The sequence below is a fragment of the Schistocerca gregaria genome, chromosome 1 (assembly GCF_023897955.1).
Source record: "Schistocerca gregaria isolate iqSchGreg1 chromosome 1, iqSchGreg1.2, whole genome shotgun sequence".
In the NCBI taxonomy this organism is placed as follows: domain Eukaryota; kingdom Metazoa; phylum Arthropoda; class Insecta; order Orthoptera; family Acrididae; genus Schistocerca; species Schistocerca gregaria.
Window position 1 is genome coordinate 975,406,996 of NC_064920.1, and position 20,751 is coordinate 975,427,746.

Below are 20,751 nucleotides of genomic sequence, written 5' to 3' on the forward strand. Positions count from 1 at the left end.
TTAATGCGGCCGTGGTGCCTTTAGTTCATAAACTGCGCGCTCCCCCCTAAACGTAAGTTTGCGAATTATACTATACTATGGCGCTGCTTCTCTTGGTGCATGTGTCGTCTGCAACTGGCAACGCAGCAATCTCCCGCTTCTGGGCGGGCATACACGAGCCGCCAAGATAAAAGAATTGAACTATAATACCATATATATGCCTAAGTTTATGTTTTTAGGTTATGTGACAAGTAGTAGTACATCCTTACCTATAACTCTCATTGTTTGACCTATGAATTAAGTGGATAAGAAAAACACAAAACAAAAACAAGAAAATTAGTTAACAATAATATTCTTTATTTTGTCATTACAGCACAAAATAAGGATAAAAATAAAACAAAATTGTTGCTACAATGATTTGTAAATTAAAAGATGTGTGAGCTCACTTGTATTTAATACTGATACACAGGTTTCATACCGCAAAGCAGAAACGTATACTACAAAAGAAACATAGCATGTCAACAATCTGAGGTATTTACAATCAATTTAATACTGCAGTAACTCAATATACAAAATATGATTCAATAACTAAGCACTAAGAGAGCGAAATAAATAAAAACATGACGGAAGAAAGAAGACTGCTGATAATGAAGAATGGAAAGTACTGTAGTTCACAATCATAATTTAAACATTTACAATAATAATTTAAGGAGAAAATCTATAAATAAATATATGAACAGGAGTAAACACTTAACAACTGATAACAGAATTGTACACAGCAAATGAGATACTATATTAAATACAGCTGCAAGGGGACTCATTAATATTATACTGTAAATAGAAAACAAGTGCGCCCACCTTGGTCAAATAACATATTCTGGAGAAAGGGAGGAAGAGGGAGAGCCATGGATGCAGATACAGCTGCTGTGGCACATTCACAAGAATGAATGAGCATAGGTCTCTCTCTCTCTCTCTCTCTCTCTCTCTCTCTCTCTCTCCACACACACACACACAAAGTTGGTTTGTCAAGCCCTCCATAATGAGAAACAGTAACTGTAAAGTTAACAAATAATAGTTCAGTCTTGGTCATTATAAAAAGAGTGCACACCATGTTGTTCATTACAAACTTTACATTATTTTATCAGAATAAGAGGATATACTGTGAGTATATTGTCCATATTTGTATTGAAAATAGCATCCTAAGGTTTAACCAATGATAACCAAAATGAAACTACATTCCATAAGAAAAAGAACAGTATTAACAGCTGTGCCATAAGGAGTAAAGTTGCACTATACTCCAATTAATCTTACTATTTTCTTAAGCAAAAAAAGGTCACCAGTAATAGTTGTTTCTTTTTAAGAGATTTCTTTGTGAAGCAAATGAATCCAAATGGTCTTTTTGTAACTTTAAAAAAACTTTTTAACAAGAAGTAATTAAAAATTATGTGCTGATCTCTATCTTGATTCAATGAACAAACATCAATGATCAAATCAAGGTAACCACCCAATATAATGAAGCATTTCCTTTTAACATTTGTCAGTATGCACAAAATGGCAATTATTTTCTTACTACTAGTGATTGTATTAAAAATTTACTACAAATTCACAACTTTGTAACTTCATACATCAAATTTGTATTTATGGTCCCCTAAAACTTGAGTCAGACAGATGCATTTGGCCTAGCAGGCATTTTAAATTTTGTAACTTCCTCGTTCTTATAAATTACCCAGTCATTAAAATTCACTTTTTAAATATTGACAGTACCTCATGGTCTTTGTTTATGTAAATTATTAAGAGGACATGACAACTGAGTTCTCTTAATGGGACGGAAGCTGCCTGGATGAGCTGAAAGTTCAAGACACTACCTTTTCTTTCACACACTAAGCCATTAATCATATTAACAACAGCATAATTAGGCAGCCAAAATACATATATACATACACACAGAAAAGTAAAAAAAATTCTGAGACTTTCACAGATCTTATTCTTCATATGTGTGGCTTGTCCTCGACTATTGTGATGGCAAGGTTATGGTGAGGCCACAGAAATGTTTTCGGTAGTTCCAACTGAAACAAAAAAAGAATAATCCTTGTTACACTTCTAAGTTACAGCATTAATACAGCACAGACAGTTATGGCAACAAGTAAATAATTTAGGAGTAAAGGAGACCAGTCACAGACAAGTGGAAGCTCTTAATTATTCACACACACACACACACACACACACACACACACACACACACACACACACACACAAGACCTGTCTCTGTAAGCACTTGGCTGCCATGAGAGCAACGCATGAAGCCTTCAATGACTGCCTTAGCCGAATACTGTAGCATGATATTTCACAAAACCCAAAGGAGTTTTGGTCGTATTAAGTGTCCAGATACTCGTGGATGACACAGGAATAGAAAAACACAAGCAGAAATGCTTAACTCTATTTGCAAATGTTACTTTACGAAGGAAATGGCAGACATGCTACCAACGATCCTTCGCACCCTCCTCAAGTGGTATTCCTTCACCCACCAAACCTACACAACTTCCTGGCACATGACTCCGCAGCTCTCATTTCCAGCCCCTTCCCACAGCTGCCACATTCCTAAGGAAGACACAGGTCCAATACCTGCCCAAAAGATCCTTCCCATCCCTCCTCAAGTGATATTCCATCACCCACCCAATCTACCCAACTTCCTGCTACATCACTCTGCCACACTCATTCCAGCTGCTTGCCACAGTTGTCGTATCCCTGTAGAAGACCCAGGTCCAGGACATGCCCAATTCATGCACCCAGCACTTCCTACTCCAGTCTTGTCACAAGATTAGCCTATTTCATCAGAAGCATGGGCATCTGTAAAAACAACTCTGATGTAACCATCACACAGCAATTTATGTTGGCATGACAACCAACCAACTGTCCATCCAGAATGAATGGGAATTTCCAAAATGAGGCCAAGAACAAAGTTTGACCACCAGGTGGCACAATACACTGCCAAGCACAAAATTCTCGAGATCAACGGCTACTTCAAACTCGTGCTGTCTGGATCGTTCCCACCAGCACTATCTTCCTTGAACTATGTAGACGGGAGTTATCCTCACAAGACATCCTTTGTTCACATAATAGTCCTGGCCTCTGTTTATGCTAACCACTGTCCCCATATGCTCTACCCAACAGTTTCCTCTTCCTCTGTCCTGTCACCTCCTCCCAATCCACACCTCCAGGTCATCTTCATCATGCACTGCGCTTCACCAGCTCCAGTATCATCACAGGCTGAAACCAACCACACACCTCCCGCCAGCATTCCTAGCCAGCAACCCTACTGCCTCCCTCCAAGCTACAACTTACCCATCCCCAAACTTCCTTTCTGCTTCTTGTCTCTTTCCCTCCTCAACCCACTCCACCTGATGCTACCCACACTCCACCCTAATACACCTCTCGAACTGCATTATCAGTATTGTGTTTCTAGCTGTGGCACAATGTAATTGCACGTGTGTGTGTGTGGGGGGGGGGGGGGGGGGGAGGGGGGGCAGCATGCCGTTTTGTATGTGTATTTGTACCTTAGCTCATCAAACAAGTTTTTCCATACAATAGCAATATTTTCTCTATCTTTTGTTTATGCCTTTCGACTACTGAAGGCTTCTGCTATTCGGTGAGTGGTCTCCTTTCATCCTAAATAATTTACATTACAGTACATCTACATAGTACTTTCACTGAAACCAGCAAGTCAATTACTAATTATTTGCTAACACTCAATGCAGCAGCAGCAGCAGCAAGACGAAGAAGAAGAAGAAGAAGAAGAAGAATCAAATGCTTTGCCAAAAATCTTCACAGAATTGTTTAAACTGCACACTGCCACAAAGAAGACCTACAGAAAGTAGCAATTATGTGTTTATCAGTCCAAACATTCTTAATGAAATAAAATACCAAAGGATACAAACAGCCTAAAAAAGTGCATGAAAGAAAAAACTGTTTTCTTAAATTCTTGTAACTGATAACAAGAGACAAGACTGACCCTACAACTTATCTTAGAAAATAGGTTCAGGAAAGGCAAACCTATATTTATAGCATTTGTAGACTTCCAGAAAGCTTTTGACAATGTTGAATGAAATACTCCCTTTGAAATTCTGAGGGTAACAGGGGTAAAATACAGGGAACAAAAGGCCACTTACTAGTATTTGTACAGAAACCATTTGTGTTTCTTCAATTATGAAGAAGGCTTGGGCCAAAAGCCCAATGTGTAATGGTCTTTTCATCATGCTTATTGCAACTTACCGTGCCATCTTTCCGATGATTAGCACTCTGTCTTTTTCATATATTGAAAATAACTCTCATATACAAGGTTTGGAACATTATTAGTGGCAATTAGTTATTTACAGCTCGTGTAAAATTAATATGTGTTTCAAAGTTTTACTGACCTTCCAAACTAGTCACCTGCATTGTGTATAACCCGTTGCAAGTGATGTGGAAGTCATAGGATACTCTTAGCGGTGCCAGTTGTGTCTACAGTTCGAGCAGAGCGGTCTATTGCCTGACTAATTTGCAGCAGTTCTGAAGCGAATGCTGTGAAGTGTTTCTTTCAGTTTAGAAATCGAATTGAACTTAACAAGGGGAGTGCAGTAGGTGGTATACCACTTAGCAGCCTAATCAGTCAAACAAATCAGTAACAGCTTGCACTGTACGTGCTTGAGCATTGTCCTGCAAAATGATGGTCAGGTCTTGCAGAAAGTGTCATCTCTTTTATTTCTATGCGGTTCATTTTTGGAACACAACATACGACCAGCTTAGAGACCGAAGTGATGACACTTTCTGCAGGACCTGACCATCATTTTGCAGGACAATGCTCAAGCACATACAGTGAAAGCTGTTACTGATTTGTTTGACTGATTGGGCTGCTAAGTGCTATACCACCCCATTGTAAGTTCAACTCGATTTCTTAACTCACGGAAACACTTCACTGCATTCGCTTCAGAACTGCTACAAATTCGTCGGGCAATAGGCCGCGCCGCTCGAACTAAACACAACTGGCACTGCTAAGAGTATTCTATGACTTCCACATCGTCAGCAACGGGTTATACACAATGCTACTACTTTGAAGGTCAGTAAAACTTTGAAACACATATCACTTTTGTCATTGAAATTCACTTTTTAAATATTGACAGTACCTCATGGTCTTTGTTTATGTAAATTATTAAGAGGACATGACGTGACATGACAACTGAGTTCTCTTAATGGGACGGAAGCTGCCTGGATGAGACACCACCTTTTCTTTCACACACTAAGCCATTAATCATATTAACAACAGCATAATTAGGCAGCCAAAATACAAACTGGTGATCCCTTGATGTCTCAGAATGTGACCTCATCCATGTTTCATTCCCATAAATGACTAAATTCCATACAGATCTGTTCAGAAAAGACTTCCTAACACTTTAAATGTATTTTAAGTGTTAACAAATTTCTCCAATGTTAGGGGATAGGCTGCAACCCTGTCTCACTCCCTTCTCAACCACTGCTTCCCTTTCATGCCGCTCAATTCATGTAACTGGCAGAGAGCAATGCACAATGAGGGTGAGGGGGCATAAATTAGGAGGAGGTTATAGGACAGAGGGGGCAGAAATTGTGATGGCCTTTGTGAGATCTCCAGCATACTAGGGAGAGGAGATTTTGTCACTGCAGATACGCCATCCCCTATCCTCTTTCCTTCACAATCTCAACACCTTCTCTCCTGCCCACTTCAACTGGTCCTCCTCGACTCAGCTTGCACCTTCCAGGATCTTGTCCTGCTTCTCTCTGATGACTCCAAACACACCTCTGTCCACAATAAAGCCACCAACCATGAACACTACCTGAATTTCAATAGCTCCCATCCCTTCCACTCTAAAAAAAGCCTTTCCATACAGCCTGGTCATCTAGGGTCAACGTGAACTTTTCCACTCTGTTTGTTACTTGTTAGCTCTGAAGATCATTTTCAGCCTTCTTTATGAGCCTTTTGATTTGATTTTTTATTGATCCAGTTTCATCATACAGCACAAATTGAACAACTGATATTGGACTATTCCATGCCTCACCTGTAAGGTGAGCAGTTGCTTTTACTCCTACCATTATCTGTATTCCAACCAGTAATTTTCAATACTGCTTCAAAAACTGTAGTTTGTATTTAAATGTCTGATTTACAATGTCACACAGACGTACCATTTAATTAAAATTCATGTGATATTTGCTGAGGAAAATATAAAATCTTAAGTTGCTTTAATTTTCATTTCCCTTCAAGCATAATCTTGTAAAGCATACGCTAAAATCCTATGGCTTGTCAAAACTTCCCTGTGTCCATTTTACAAGTCTAACCAGTTAACGGTTCCTCCATGTTGAAAATAATGGAAAGGTTCTTTTATTGTCAATCTGTTCTTGCTCATGATCTGTCTCCTCTGGCTCCATTTTTAATAGTCTGCAGAATTTGTAATTATCAAATTGGGTGGAAAAAGACAACTCCATTTTCAATAGACTGCAGATTTTGTAATTATCAAATTGGATGGGAAAAGACAAATAATGTCCAGGAATACCTTAAACTGGAGGCACATTCTGTTCACTGGCAGGACTGCTTTTCAACAGAACAGTCAAAAAGTTCCCAATCTTAACTGTCAGTTTCAAATAACTAAGACTTTGTTTATCTCCACTAATATAGTGCTACACCCTCCAAAATTAGTGGGTATAATCATTTTAAAAAGGCAAATTTCAGCACAAATGGACATGAATTTTGTAAGAAATAGATGCAAATTTTGCCAAAAATAGATGCTGCATTTTCCAGTCCTTAGTTACCACTTGGTTTCTTCATACTGAGAATGAAAATCTTATACTGATAGCCCAATATCACAGGTATTGATCACTTCTATTATATCTTTTAAATCCATGTCATCAAAACTTTTTTCATACCAATTGCAGTACGTGATCTCACGACAGACTGTGAATCAGATGTCACTGATGTGAAAATTATAGGATTTCCGAAAGGCACAAACAATTATAGTGTTGTCTCTGTTTCTCTAAATATCATCAAACATCCGCTTCAATGCCAGGTGAAGGTACCAATGAGTGAATTCAGCAATTATGACTTGGTTGGATCACTAAATTAGGACAGTGGTGAGGTGTGGAAGAAACTTAAATATTATTGTCACTAAATGCCATAAATGTGTGGTTGGTGCACTAACTACGAGGTCAAGAGCTTTCCTTGAAGTCATTTTTGTTCTCATTGTGTCACCTCTGGGTGTGGGTGTGGGGGAGGGGGGGGGGGGGGGAGTGGTGTATTTATCATACACCACTTTGAATCTTTACTGTACAGGTGTAGTTGATTTGTTTCTTGAATGCATGAGACTTTCAAAAAGTGTACATATGAAAAGGTCTTTTGGACCTGAAATCGCAACTGTATTATGACAGAAAAGAATAGAGTATTTATCTTTAATTGCTTACAATCCAGGGGCTTGCTGTTTACACAAAATTAATGTTTGAGAAGTTCCACATTCCCCTTAAAGATCTGACTCTTCTATTTCACTTATTTGGTCTGGAGTGTAGCAATGATACTCAATGGCTTACTTTAATGTATCAATAATATGTTTAGCACCTTTTGCTTCCCCTCTGAATTTCTTGTAAAAGTTTTCTATGATGGTAGATGCTCCACCACTCACCCACCCCCCCACCCCCAATATACAGCCCAGGACTGTTCGCCTCACCTGCTCTTCAGCAGGTGTTTTCTGTCATTCATTGTCAGGTAAGTCATATTAAATTTACCGACAAATGAGTAAGTGTGTGTGTGTGTGTGTGTGTGTGTGTGTGTGTGTGTGTGTGTGTGTGTGTGTGTGTGTTTTGTACTACAAAAACAGGAATGCCATAACTCCAAATAAGTGAGATCTACACCCCTTCACACATTTGTAGGTTAGGCTTTGGCTTTCCCATTTTTGTTTGGTGTTTTAGACCTCAGTACTTCTTTCGTTTTAATATACAAGGCACAAACTATATGAATAGTGTATGAACTGTTACTCTCAAGGGTCGCTGAAGTCTAAGATAAACTCAGATAGCATAACAGAATAGTTGGAATTGGCAGATATGTGATTTAGCTTGTGTATTACTCCATTATGAAGCAAATACAGCAGTCAGAGAAGAAGATGTAGAATAGCTATGTACTTGATGAAGGAACGATTTTAAGAAATGGTTTAAAGGATGCTGGTTAGAAAATTTATAAAGAAAAGAAACTAAAGAACATTAATAGAACAAAAAATGCTGGAGAGTATGTCAATAAATAACACATTACAGAGGAAAGGCCAACTACTGTGAGAAACACCCGTACACAACAGAAGAAGTGTGGCATGAAGAAATATTTCAATTCAGACCTGAAGACTTGGGTTTATCAACCTATTTTTTCACTTCTGCTGGAAGCCTACTGAAAATGAAACCTGCCTTATAGTACACACTTTTTGTATAATGCTGAAAGAAGTGTTACCCAAATATCCAAACCAGTTTCACTGAATGAATGTTGCACTTCAGCACAGATCTGTATGACAGTCCTCCTCTGGGCTTCTTGGCGAATGCACGGAGTTGCCCCAACACCATACAACATAATAGGGTGAATGTAAACAAAGTAAAATAAACAAGCCATCACTTTCAAGTGTCAGGGATAATGGAGATTATTCTGACAGTGAAGAATGCAACATTCAGCTTTTGCACCCACTGATGTTTGAAGTCTGGTAGTTCTATACTAGAAAGGCAAAAAGCTATGGTTTAATAGCTGTGGCAATTCATGGAATGGGAAATCACAGGAACTGAAACATGAGTATATAATCATGTAACAAACGTTAGGATGAGGCTGGAAAAATTGTTCAAAGAAACTGGTACTGTGAAATGTAATTCTTATTGTGAATGAGATATTAACATTTATGTTAAATTTTCACACTTTTAAACAGATGTTAGAAATGGACTAATACTGAACCAATATGATTATTACACACTATACATCTTACACAATTCACAAATTTAAGAAAACACTGAGAACAATACACTGATTGGTTGAGGATATGAACAGCACAAAATAAAAATAAAAACACTCATTCTTCCTCATATCTCCCATTAACAAGAACCTTCATACTTAAAAGATTCACTTGAACATTTACACATCTGATATTTTATACATCTCTATAAATTGATTTCTGGTGAATGTTTCAAATACAATATGCGAACTTTATTCAGTGTAGCAAAGACATCTTTAACTTTTAGTTTATCAGACTGAAACTTTCATATGAAAATATTACTTGACTCACCATTCCACGATTACTAAATATTTCGAAGCTCTCCGACATCTCATCAGCCAGTTCATCTGGAATGAGAACCTGTAACCACGGACCATGAGCTACATAAGGGTTATCATCATCGACCAACGTTCCAGTTACTGTCGGAGCTACGAAAGTTATAGCTGTATCCCCCATCATTGATTTGAATGTGAAATGTCTACCATGTTTTACACGCCCCCTGTAAGGAAAAAATTCAAAATGTTTGGATCAATTCGTCATTCGTTAGTGCAAAAATTTTTATTCTAGAAATTAAAACAAAATGTGTATGTTACACTTAATTTAAACTTTTCACTGGTTTTTGTTTTACATTTTTCATTAGATGACACATTTCATTACAAATACAGCCCTCACAATCTTAGAATGAAATCCATGGATTTGTACTTCTGTACTCAATGTTAAGTAAATTATGCTACAGAATGTAACCACTGTTCTGATGATATCCAGTGAAATGAATTATAAAAGCAGCTTCCTGCACATGTGCAGATATGTACATTAAAATGCAGCTGACAAAGAAAATGTGCTTAGTATTGCTAGTTGCTGTTTTGAACAAAGATCTTATCACGCAACTTGGCTATTCAGTATTAAATGACAAAATCTGCATACCTACATAAACTAAGTAACTAACCTGATAGCTAATGGCAATAATTCCCCAGCTTCTAGGTTGAATGTAAGATGTAAGCCCTCCAGTTTTCTGGTGCGTAGAAGTTCTGTTGACTCAAGAATATCTGCATCACCATTTGATGTAGTGCCTGTGAGTTCCTTCTTGCAAACATTGTCATTACTGAAACAAATATAAAGTAGACAATATAAAATCTATTATTTCAAAATAAATATGATAACAATAAGAAAATGAAAAAATATACTAAGCAACAACTGTCCTGGTTGTAGTATTTTCAAATATCACTGATGGTAGTCTGATGCTTGAGGATGCTCTTATTGTTACAATTAAATAACCATCACCAAAGAAAAATTAATCTACTACAAACTGGGTCCTCTAGTTTTGATGAAGAAAGAAAACAGTCGACACCTATGGGTCATTTCCTGGCTATCACTGGCTAACAAGGATGAGACAAAGGACAGGAGAGAGCACGTGGAACTGACATTGGTCTCTCCAAATAGCCACTAACACACTTTTCCATGATTATTTAGAGTAACCACATATACTGATCTCCTAAGCCACACCCAGAAGGTCCAAGGGACGTAGAATGGCTACCGTGTAATCCTCTGCCATATGGAGTCATGTGGATGCAGTATGGAGGGGCACTTGGTCAACACAGCTCTCCTGGTCATTTCCAGACAATGAAACTACTACTTCTCACTGAATTAGCTATTAAATTGATATCATGAGGCTGAGTGCACCCCGTGACTGTCCTACCAACACAGAACGATCCTTGGCATTACTGGCAATCAAACCCAGGACCTCCGCATGACAGCTATCTACACTGAACACTCAGCTATGAAAGCTCTCACAGGTATCTTTACCTAAATACTGTCATTGAACAACAAATAATATTATTATTTTGTATGAAATTTTACACAACTTACAGTTAAAACCTTCCCCAACAGTTGCTACCATTTCAGTTGGGATACAAAAAATGGGTATGAAATCTTCTTGAAGAGTAGCATCCCTATATTAAATAAGACCATAAATGAAACACACAGAGATAGTAAACTTACTCGTCCAAGTCTAATGATTTTCCAATTTTTGTGCTCAGTAACCCCTTTCTCAATGCTGCTTTGATGAGCTGAGAATCTTTTTCAGAAATCGAGGGACGGTCAACACAGCCTTGTCCTCTTGAACATTCATTTCGATTAACACCATCCTCTGGTAGAAGCTCTTCAGTTTCCTCATTACGATTTCCAACTACAAGAAGTAACAACTATTACAACAAGTTCATGTCAGTTCACTACAAATTTTTGAATTCATTAGTCAAGTGTAGCATGCAAGTGAAACAGCTAGTACTTGAAGAAAGCTCTCATTTGGTTAAACACCAAACATACTTGCTAAATGTAAACATTTAAAAAAATCTATAAAACAAACAACAAATTGCCAAAAATATCTACAAGCTGTTATCTATCAATGGAAACTCCAGGTTGAAATATAAATAATGTCTGCTTGTGTCTGTATATGTGTGGATGGATATGTTTGTGTGTGCGAGTGTGTACCTATCCTTTTTTCCCCCCTAAGGTAAGTCTTTCCGCTCCCAGGATTGGAATGACTCCTTACCCTCTCCCTTAAAACCCACATCCTTTCATCTTTCCCTCTCCTTCCCTCTTTCCTGATGAAGCAACCTTGGGTTGCGAAAGCTTGAAATTTTGTGTGTGTGTTTGTGTGTTTTTTTATTGTGCCTATCTACCAGCGCTTTCCTGCTTGGTAAGTCATGGAATCTTTGTTTTTAATATAATATAAAGAAAAGATAGCTTGCTACTTTAGTAAAGATGACAAAAAAAGTTAAGTTGCAGACAGGAATAAGAAAACATGCCTCATGCACACATGATTGCCATCTTCGATAGCTCTGACTTGAATGTCACTAAATCTTGAGGAGGTGGAAAAAGGGCATATGGGGGGGGGGGGGGGGGGGGGGGGAAGAGCGCTTTCTAGATGAGCATACAGAGACCAAGAGACTAGACTACCGACAGGCGCAGTACGCAGTATTGGGAGGCTGTGAGGCAGAGGGGGTGGGGAGGGCGGCAGGAATGGGCAGTGAAAACTGAGAGGAGTGGGGAAGGGCAAAGACGGGTGAGACAGTTGGCACACAGAGGCACACAGAGAGAGTGGGAGACAAGAATAGGGAGGAGATGATAAGACAGGTGGGGTGGGAAGTGATGGTTGGAGGGTGCGGAGATAGTATATTACTGGTGATTGAGGCCTCTCTCCCCACCTCCCTGCCCCACAGCTTCCCGACACTGTACTACTGGCAATCTAGTGCCTGCACAGTCCATCTGAAAGTGCTGTTCTCTGCCCCCACTCGTACTTTGTTATCCCTTCCCCTCTCCCACCCACTCCGGATTGTTGCTTTTCTTTTCTAGTGACAGCTGCATTCTGGTTCGAGCTGCCTGAGATGGCAGCCACCTGAGTGTGAGGTGCGCTACCTTGTGAGAATATATACATATGTGTGTGTGTGTGTGTGTGTGTGTGTGTGTGTGTGTTTCCTTTTCTGACAAAAGCTTTGACCAAAAGCCAATGTACGTCTTTTTGCTGTGCCTGTCTGCAAATTAACTTATCGTCTTTCCAGTACGTAGCAATCTATCTTATCCTTATATTGTTTATAAGCTGTATCTAAGTGATCCTCAGATTCAAGTCAAAGGAAATCTTAAAAATCCCATGACATTTTGGCAACATGTCAGTTGCCATTAAAACGTAGCCTGACATGATACACAGAGGGGCAGCAGGAATGGGGAGGTGGAGTTGTTATATATTTTTACATTCTCACACTACCATGTAATCCATGTTAAGCCTCATTTATCCATCTTGTTACAAAAGTCATAGACTGAGCTGTGGGCTGCAGTGGTCGCTTCATTGCCTAAGTTTGGGCTTTGGGCAAGCCATACAAATATGAGGAAGAAGAAATAAATAGTTACTTGAAAAAGCAATTTTTTGTTGTCCTAGTTCATAGGATGTCCTTTGGCACTGCAGTATTCCACTGTAGCATGTAGATTATGGTTTTCTACTCCCATAAATAAACAAGTTTTTTGATAAATTTTATCTCATTTTCAATTTATTTCTCGACTGTCATGTAATATATATACAAAACTCTCAAGATCCTATTTAGGATTAAATTCACAGAAATTTATTATTCAGAGTCCCACTTCAAATATTCTGCTTGGACTTCTGTAATTATTTCTTATTATGCCACTGTGAACTAAAAGTTACAGTTAATTAAAAGTTAGCACAGTTCACTGCGTGCAAAACCCTATGAGCTAATATTTGAGAAGGGTGGCCTACGCCATTTGAATGTCAAGAATACCAACTTTTCTGTAAAGTACTTTAAATTACCTAAAACCAATTATTTCCTGCAATAATTAAAATCAAAGTTTAAGTAGCCTGTATTACTTTCCATTCCGGAGTTCGTCACTACCACTGTTGAGACCACAAATTTTGACTGCTTGCTTTTGTTACCTTAATTTTTCTGTGTAATCGACATAAGCATTGATTGGTTACAAATCAATACTTTCAAGTAATTCACTCTAATACGTAATATGGGTTTGGGGTTGTTTGGGGGAAGAGACCAAACAGCTAGGTCACCAGTGTCATCGGATTATGGAAGGACAGGGAAGGATGTCAGCCATGCCCTTTCGAAGAAACCATCCCGGCATTTGCCTTGAGCAATTTAGGGAAATATCCGAAAACCTAAATCAGGAGGGCCGGGCGCGACATTGAATCATCATCCTCCCAAATGCTAGTCCAGTGTGCTAACCACTGCACCACCTTGCCCGGTATTGTAATATGAGGATCACACGTGTAAACAAAGGAATTCACAGTCTGGAAGGAAAAGGGTGTCCATGCATTTTTAAAAATTTGTAAGCAGTACCATTTTCTGTCTTCCAAAATTTTACTGGTTCTTGTAATTCACCAAAAACAGCGAATTCCAACCTAGCCAAATTTTAAAGCTTTATGAAGCTTTCAAAATAAGACTGTTCTTACACCTGTCAGCAAGTAGTCTGAGATCACCCACAACTGGCAGGCCACAGTTTGAGAGCTAACGAGTAATATCAATGTTAGACACATTCTTATTGTTGATTTGCGCCACAATTATGCACATTCTATAAGTGACAATATGCGTTCCAAACACCACAAAACTCAAAAACTTTAATAAATAATTACTTTTTAGAGATGGCTTTAATCTAAATTAATGGGCCTTGCTAATTGAAATGTGATGCGATCAACAAGTACTGTGAATTATCATTGGCAACTGACTGAGGTCTTGTTACATTCCAGTGATTTGTGTGATGGACACACTTAAATGAACACCGGAGTGAGTTATCTTTAACCAGCACAGTGGTGAGTGACAAATGTGGAATTTTCGTATAAATAGGATCATTGCTTTTGCGCCACAGAAGAAAATGCCACTTCTTCACTGGACTGTGACTGCAAAATATTGTGGGCTTGCATAACAGTGCTAATACTTTGTTCATAGTGTAAAAATTTGTCACTGTACTTATCAATTGATCTTCACAAGGAATAAAGGTGTATGTGATTATGAAATCTAAATTCTTGTGTCAGGTAGTTTTTTAAATGAACAATGTTCCAAACTTTTGTAGACTTTCAGCTTTGATGTGATCTACATTGATGCTACCGGGGAAAGACTATAAAATCCAAGTCTGTTTCATCAAAAGCAGACTTCTTAGGTTGAAACATCAATACATGGTGGCGATATTCCTTGCACTGTTGCTCAACTGTGCGAAGAAAGAAAAGTGTCTGAGCACTGGTGGATACATTTAGTTTTAATAGTCTGCTGATTTCACCCCATAATCTGCTGGGATATAGCAAATAAATGATTGTTTTACATTTCTCTCCTTTCATGAAACCATTCCTTCAGCTGATCAAGGTTCTTCGAAAAGCACACTTGATTCGTAACTTAATGTGTTTCTTCCAAGAGAAAACTGCCTGCAAACTGCATAACTTTTCATCTATGCTTTGAGCATGAGTTTCTGAGAAGGTGTTCTCAGTATTCCCCCACACTACAAAATGCAAATAGATTTACTGTGTCTATTTGCATTATATGTTACACCTGAGACATCCATCTGTTATTCTCCAGATGAGGCCAAGCAGGAATAGCAACAAAAAGCATTTCTCCACCTCCATAGTTAAATTAATGCTATGATGGAAACAATTAAGATGGCAAAAGTCCTGTCATCAATTCCACCCATATGGCTACGATAAATGTGTTATCAGTCTTGTGAAAGAGTCTGTGATGGGAGAAAAAAACAAGGGACAAATAGACAGACAAAAAGCTGATGATCCAATGAGAACTTCTGCCCTTTGCGCAGCTGGACCACAACATGGATGGGGTGGAAGTGGGGGAATGACTAGGTACAAGGAAGAAAAAAAAAAGTCATACAACTTAAATTCAAATGGACACCCAGGAAATGATTAGGTGCATATCGTGTGATAGAAATGATAATTCATTTATACAATAACATAAAAAAACAGTTGAATATTCAATTTATGATTTGCTCTTTCAGTGCATCTGTGATGGAATTAATTTCAATGCACCCATCATAAGCAAAAATGATCATTTCCACTTTATCAATATAAGGTCAGGCACCAGTAACATATAAGAAAAATAAGAATGACTTCTCTACCAAATTCTGTGGCCCACAAAGATTAATTTACCCTTCACTGGAAAGACAGAGTATCCATTTGATGGCTTTGTGTAACATGACACTCTAATTTCCAAGTATGTTAGAAACTAGCCATTATTTTTATCTCCAATACATAGAACTCACATTTCACTTCCTAAGTTGCTGTTCATAATTTCATTTTCAAGAAGGTAAGCACCCAATGGCAGTAAAAGTGGAAGTTTTAGCTTGCTCAACCTATTACATATGTTGCAACTCCTTCCTCTGTTTCTGTCTGAGGCAGCAATGAATGTGAAATGGGAGGCCTTCCGCATGATGATTTTGAAAGTAGGAATGAATGCAAATCAGTATCTGGAACATTTGCAGCAGGCTTTTATAGATTCTTCACTTCCAAAGTAACAGCTTGCTTCTGGTTTAATGAGTTTGAATATGAGAAAAATTCTCTTGGATACAAACCGAGTACATTCTTGGTTCTGGATCCGAATGTCAGTAGTTTACAAGGGAGTTATGAAAAAGGACAGGATAACATTTACGTGGGCAGAGTTGTGCAGTAAGCATTTCTGCCGCTAAACGTGTGTAGCAAAACTCACTCCCAGTTCAGTGCCACCCGTGTCATCAACCTGGCTTGTTCTGCTCATCTGCAGTGAACGTTTTTGCTAGCACTGTTTTGTTTTTTATGATGGAAATTTAAGTGAACAATGTGCAGCTGTAAATTTTGTTTCCTAACCAGTTAAAATGCTGCTGAAACTGTTTTAATTTTGAAAACAGCTTACCAAGATGACACCAAGGGAAAAACTAAAGTATAAGACTAATTTTCTTGATTTAAAAATGGTGACATGTCGATTGATGACAAACCTTGTTCTGGGCATCCATCAACTGCCCGAATCGACAAAAGTATTGAAAAAATTTGAGGGCTTGTGGCCACAGACTGACGGCAGATGATTGGTCAACTGTCAGAGATTATTGGGTTATCTTGGAGCTCGGTTCAGTGAATTTTAACAGAAGATGAAACGTCAGGCTGCAACATATCGTGCTTTTAAACAGCAGCTTGAAACTGATCCAGATTTTCTGACAAAGGTCATTACAGGTGATGAGTGATGGTGCTATGATTACAGCCCAGAAACAAAGCAGCAGTCATGCCAATGGAAGACATCATCATCATCAACCTGTCCAAAAAAATGTCGTCAAACTTCAAAATGGTGCTGATTTGCTTTTTGATGCCAAGGCATACTTCATTCAGATAGTGTTCCCCCAGGTCAGAGCGTCAATCAAACTTTTGATTAGGGAGTTGTTAAGAAGACTGCACAACAGTGTTCATCAAAAGAGACCCTATTTGTAGAGGACAGGAACACCGATTTGACAACATTGAAAAAGTCAATAAAACGGGGGAGCAGCTGTCAGCCATTTTAGAAATGGCTACAAAAAATGTTTCAAACAGTGAAAGCACTGGTGGGATAAATTCATTAGTTGTACTGGAGGATATTTTGAAGGGGGTAAGCTTGTTTTGTAAACAATATGAAAATGTATAGCTTTTAAAAGGTAATCCCGGTCTTTTATGGGTACTCCATCATAAGGGATCTTGAATCAAAACCTCCAGTTTAAAATAAGGACATTCTGGATACTAAACTTTCCAAACCCTATGCAAATGACTGCATGCTGAATTCTACCCACAAATGTGTACCAATTCAAACATGGAAAAGTCACAATCATGTATTTGTTTATCTGGAAATGTGAGAACAGCATGAAGTGTGGGAAACATAAGGAGGTGTAATTTCATTCTGAAAAATAATCTCCCTGTGAGTATTTGCAACATGTTTAAATAATTGTGTTTCACAGTGGCAATGATCCAGACATCTGCCTTTCATTGGACAGTGGGCTACCAAATGAATTATCTGAGCATGTCTCGTGAGCTGAGTAAAAACTTGCCATCTAAGTTTTCTCCATACATTTTAAGCTCTACTGAGGATGGTCTGTGTGTTGTGATCCTAACATCCCCTAGAAGAAAGAAAAGTAGTACCCTAATGCAGTGTACATTCACTAAAAAGTGAAATGTACACTCACTAAAAATAAAATCTAGTCATCTCCTTAATATCTCAGGAGTTGTGGATAGATTGATATCTTTGCGACCCCTTCAGCAATTTGGAAGAGCCTCAGGGGAAGTAGGAAGGTATGTATAGTAATTAATGGCAGGCTGAAGCTCTGGGTTTAACATTAAGGCATGTTTGTTTAACATGACTGATGATGCACTACTTGCAAAAGACAGGTATCCATGTTCGAGTCTCTGTTCAGCATAGAGTTTTAATTTGTCAAGAGTGTTTAAGTCTTCACTAATTTTCTGAATCGCAGATAGGCACAGGCACAACAAAAAGACTCCACAATTAAAGCTTTGGGCCATTAAAGCTTTCGGCAATTAAGGCCTTCATCAACAACACACACACACACACACACACACACACACACACACACACACACACACACCTGCAGCCTCAGGCAACTAAAACCACACTGTGAGCAGTAGTGCTAGTGCATGATAGGAGTGGCGACTGCGTGGAGGTAAAGAGGAGACTGAGGCAGGGAGGGGTAGGGGGAGGGGGTGGGATACTATGGTGGGGGTGGCAGACAGTGAAGTGCTGCACATTAGACAGAGGGCAGAGGAGAGGCAGATAGGCGGGTGGTGGGGAGGTTGGGGGGGAGGCAGTAGCAGAAAAGGAGAGACGTATCCAGTCTTTTTATTTCTCTCCTTTCCCACTACTTCCCCTCCCCCTCCCCAACTCTCCCCTGCCAACCACCTAACTGCAGCACTTCACTGTCCGCCACCCCCACCACACTATCCCTCCCCCTCCCCACCCCAGCCTCCTCCTTACTCCCCTCCCAGTCTCCACTCCCATCATGCACTGGTGCTGCTGCTTGCAGTGTGATTTCAGTTGCCCGAGACTGCAGTTTTGTGTGTGTGTGTTGTTGACGAAGGCCTTAATGGTCAAAAGCTGTAATTGTGAGTCTTTTTGTTGTGCCTATCTGCAACTCAGCATCTCCACTATATGGTGAGTAGCGACTTTCCTTCAAATGATATTGTTACATTCCATCCTGGATTTTCCATTGTTTGATTCACTAATTTTCTGCATTTGTGAACAGTTACTTAAATTTAAGGAATCATTCTGAGTAAACAACGTAACTATTTTAATTTCTTTTTTGATAATTAATAGCAGTAAACTTTAAGAATACTCAGAATTCTCCCAAAAAGCATCTACATTTAATGTAATCTGAACTTTAATTTCAACTGTCACTTCCTAACATTTAGTTCTCCTCATTTTATTGCTGTTGCAAATACACTGTCCTAGGTTTTCATAGGTTTGCAACAGATATTAGAGAATTAGGGATTTGATTTTTATATTTTCTGCTATCAGTCACATTTATTTATTTGATGCATATAGACTGAAGCGGCAAGTGAAAACTTGTACCAAGGAGAGAACTAAGTCTGGGTCTTCTGGTCACAAGACTGATGCGTTAGCCAATAAGCCGCTTGGCACAGCGGTTCACACAACTGCTAGGATTATCCTGGCATGCCTCCCTCCTTAATCAAATTCTTACTGCCACTCCACTCGTCTAAATTCTCCCTTACATATGAACAGAATTGCCAAGGCTCTCCATGTTCTGGAATAGCACCTCAGCATCAAATGTAAAAGGAGGTCCAGCCTGAAACCCAGGTGCAGGTACTTATACAAACAAAATGACCCAATTTCAGAGACTTTACTGGTTTCATACAGGTATGATTTTATGTATATAGACTGAAGCAGCAGGTGAAAATCTCTACCAAGGCCAGGAATTGAACCTGGGTCTCCTGCTTACTGAGCACGTGTGTTAGCCACTAAGCCACTATGCCCTTAAAGGGAGGAGGCATACCAGATTAATATGTGCAGTTGTGTGAACTGCTGTGCCAGTGCAGCTTAGTGGCCAATGCACCTGCCTAGCAAGCAGGCCACCCAGGTTCGATTCCCCAACCTTGGTATCAATTTTCACTTCCCATTTCAGTCTATATGCCTAAAATCATATCTGTATGAGGCCAATAAAGTATTTGAAATTGTGTAACTTCACTTGTTTATTTCATGTTTAATTGACATGTTGCAGTGTGTTTGAGGTATATTTTGCTCATCATCAGGTATTTACACGTATTAATGAAAGATAAAATTTTCTTAATCTGAAATAATACAGAGCTGCTCTGTTCATTATTTGCTTCAGGGTTAAGTAAATGGGGTAAATATGATGATGTAGCTTTACAAAACATATACACCTGATGGTGTGCCAAACATACTGGAAAAGCACTGTCATATGTTACATAAACACAAATAAATGTGACTTGTAGCAGAGAACACAAATAATTATTCTGTAGTCATGATTCCTAAATTCTGCCAGCATGGCCACAATTAATCAGGATTTGGATGTTTGAAACTACTGGGAACTGAAAGACAGTTTGTCTTTAACCAATAACTAAACCAATTATGAACTCAGGCTAACAATGATGGAAAAGATAAGATTGATGCTTACTATAAAGGTAACATACTGAGTTGTGAACATACACAATTGAAAGACACGTACATATAAGCTTTCGACCACAGCCTTAATTGGGAAAAAAGGAACACACCATTCATCCAAACACATGCCTGCCAACTCCGGCAGCTCAGGCCTAGCCCGAGCTGCTGGAGTAGGTGGTCACATATGTTTGAGGTGTGTTTGCTTGCGTGAATAATGGATGTTTGTGTTTTTCTTTTTCTGATGAGGGCTGCAGCTGAAAGCTTATATGTAAGTGTCTTTTAATTATGCCTGTCTGCCACTTGTTATCTTTACAGTAAGTAGCAATCTATCTTTTCCTACATTGCTAATATTTTCACGTGATGTATCCATATTAATATTCAATACAATACTGGAATTTCAAAGATGGAGTAGTTGAAATCTTTGACAAAACTGTCTGATTATTTATATGCAGTTGTTCTAAAAATAAGGCTACTTTATTACCGATTTATTGAAATGCATGGTGTGATTCACAGACAATCTGAGCAGACAGGAATCATTATAAATATAGACAGTGACTGTAATAAATATGATCTTTATTGTCCAGTATTAATAGTTCAAAATTTGCTCACTA

The 20,751-nt window shown here is 38.7% G+C and overlaps 1 protein-coding gene across 2 annotated transcripts in view; it reads right to left on the reverse strand.

The window, feature by feature from the left end:
* Positions 1–315: 315 nt before the first annotated feature.
* Positions 316–20,751, reverse strand: part of LOC126277185 (suppressor of fused homolog) — a 128,777-nt gene continuing 108,341 nt past the window's right edge. For both annotated transcript variants that reach the window (XM_049977337.1, XM_049977338.1), the window contains exons 6-9: positions 10,986–11,172; positions 9,934–10,089; positions 9,279–9,486; positions 316–2,045 (exon numbers count right to left, since the gene is read on the reverse strand). In XM_049977337.1, the coding sequence (XP_049833294.1) occupies positions 1,968–2,045; positions 9,279–9,486; positions 9,934–10,089; positions 10,986–11,172 (629 nt within the window). In that variant the 3' untranslated portion in view covers positions 316–1,967. The remainder of the gene's footprint in view (positions 2,046–9,278; positions 9,487–9,933; positions 10,090–10,985; positions 11,173–20,751) is intronic.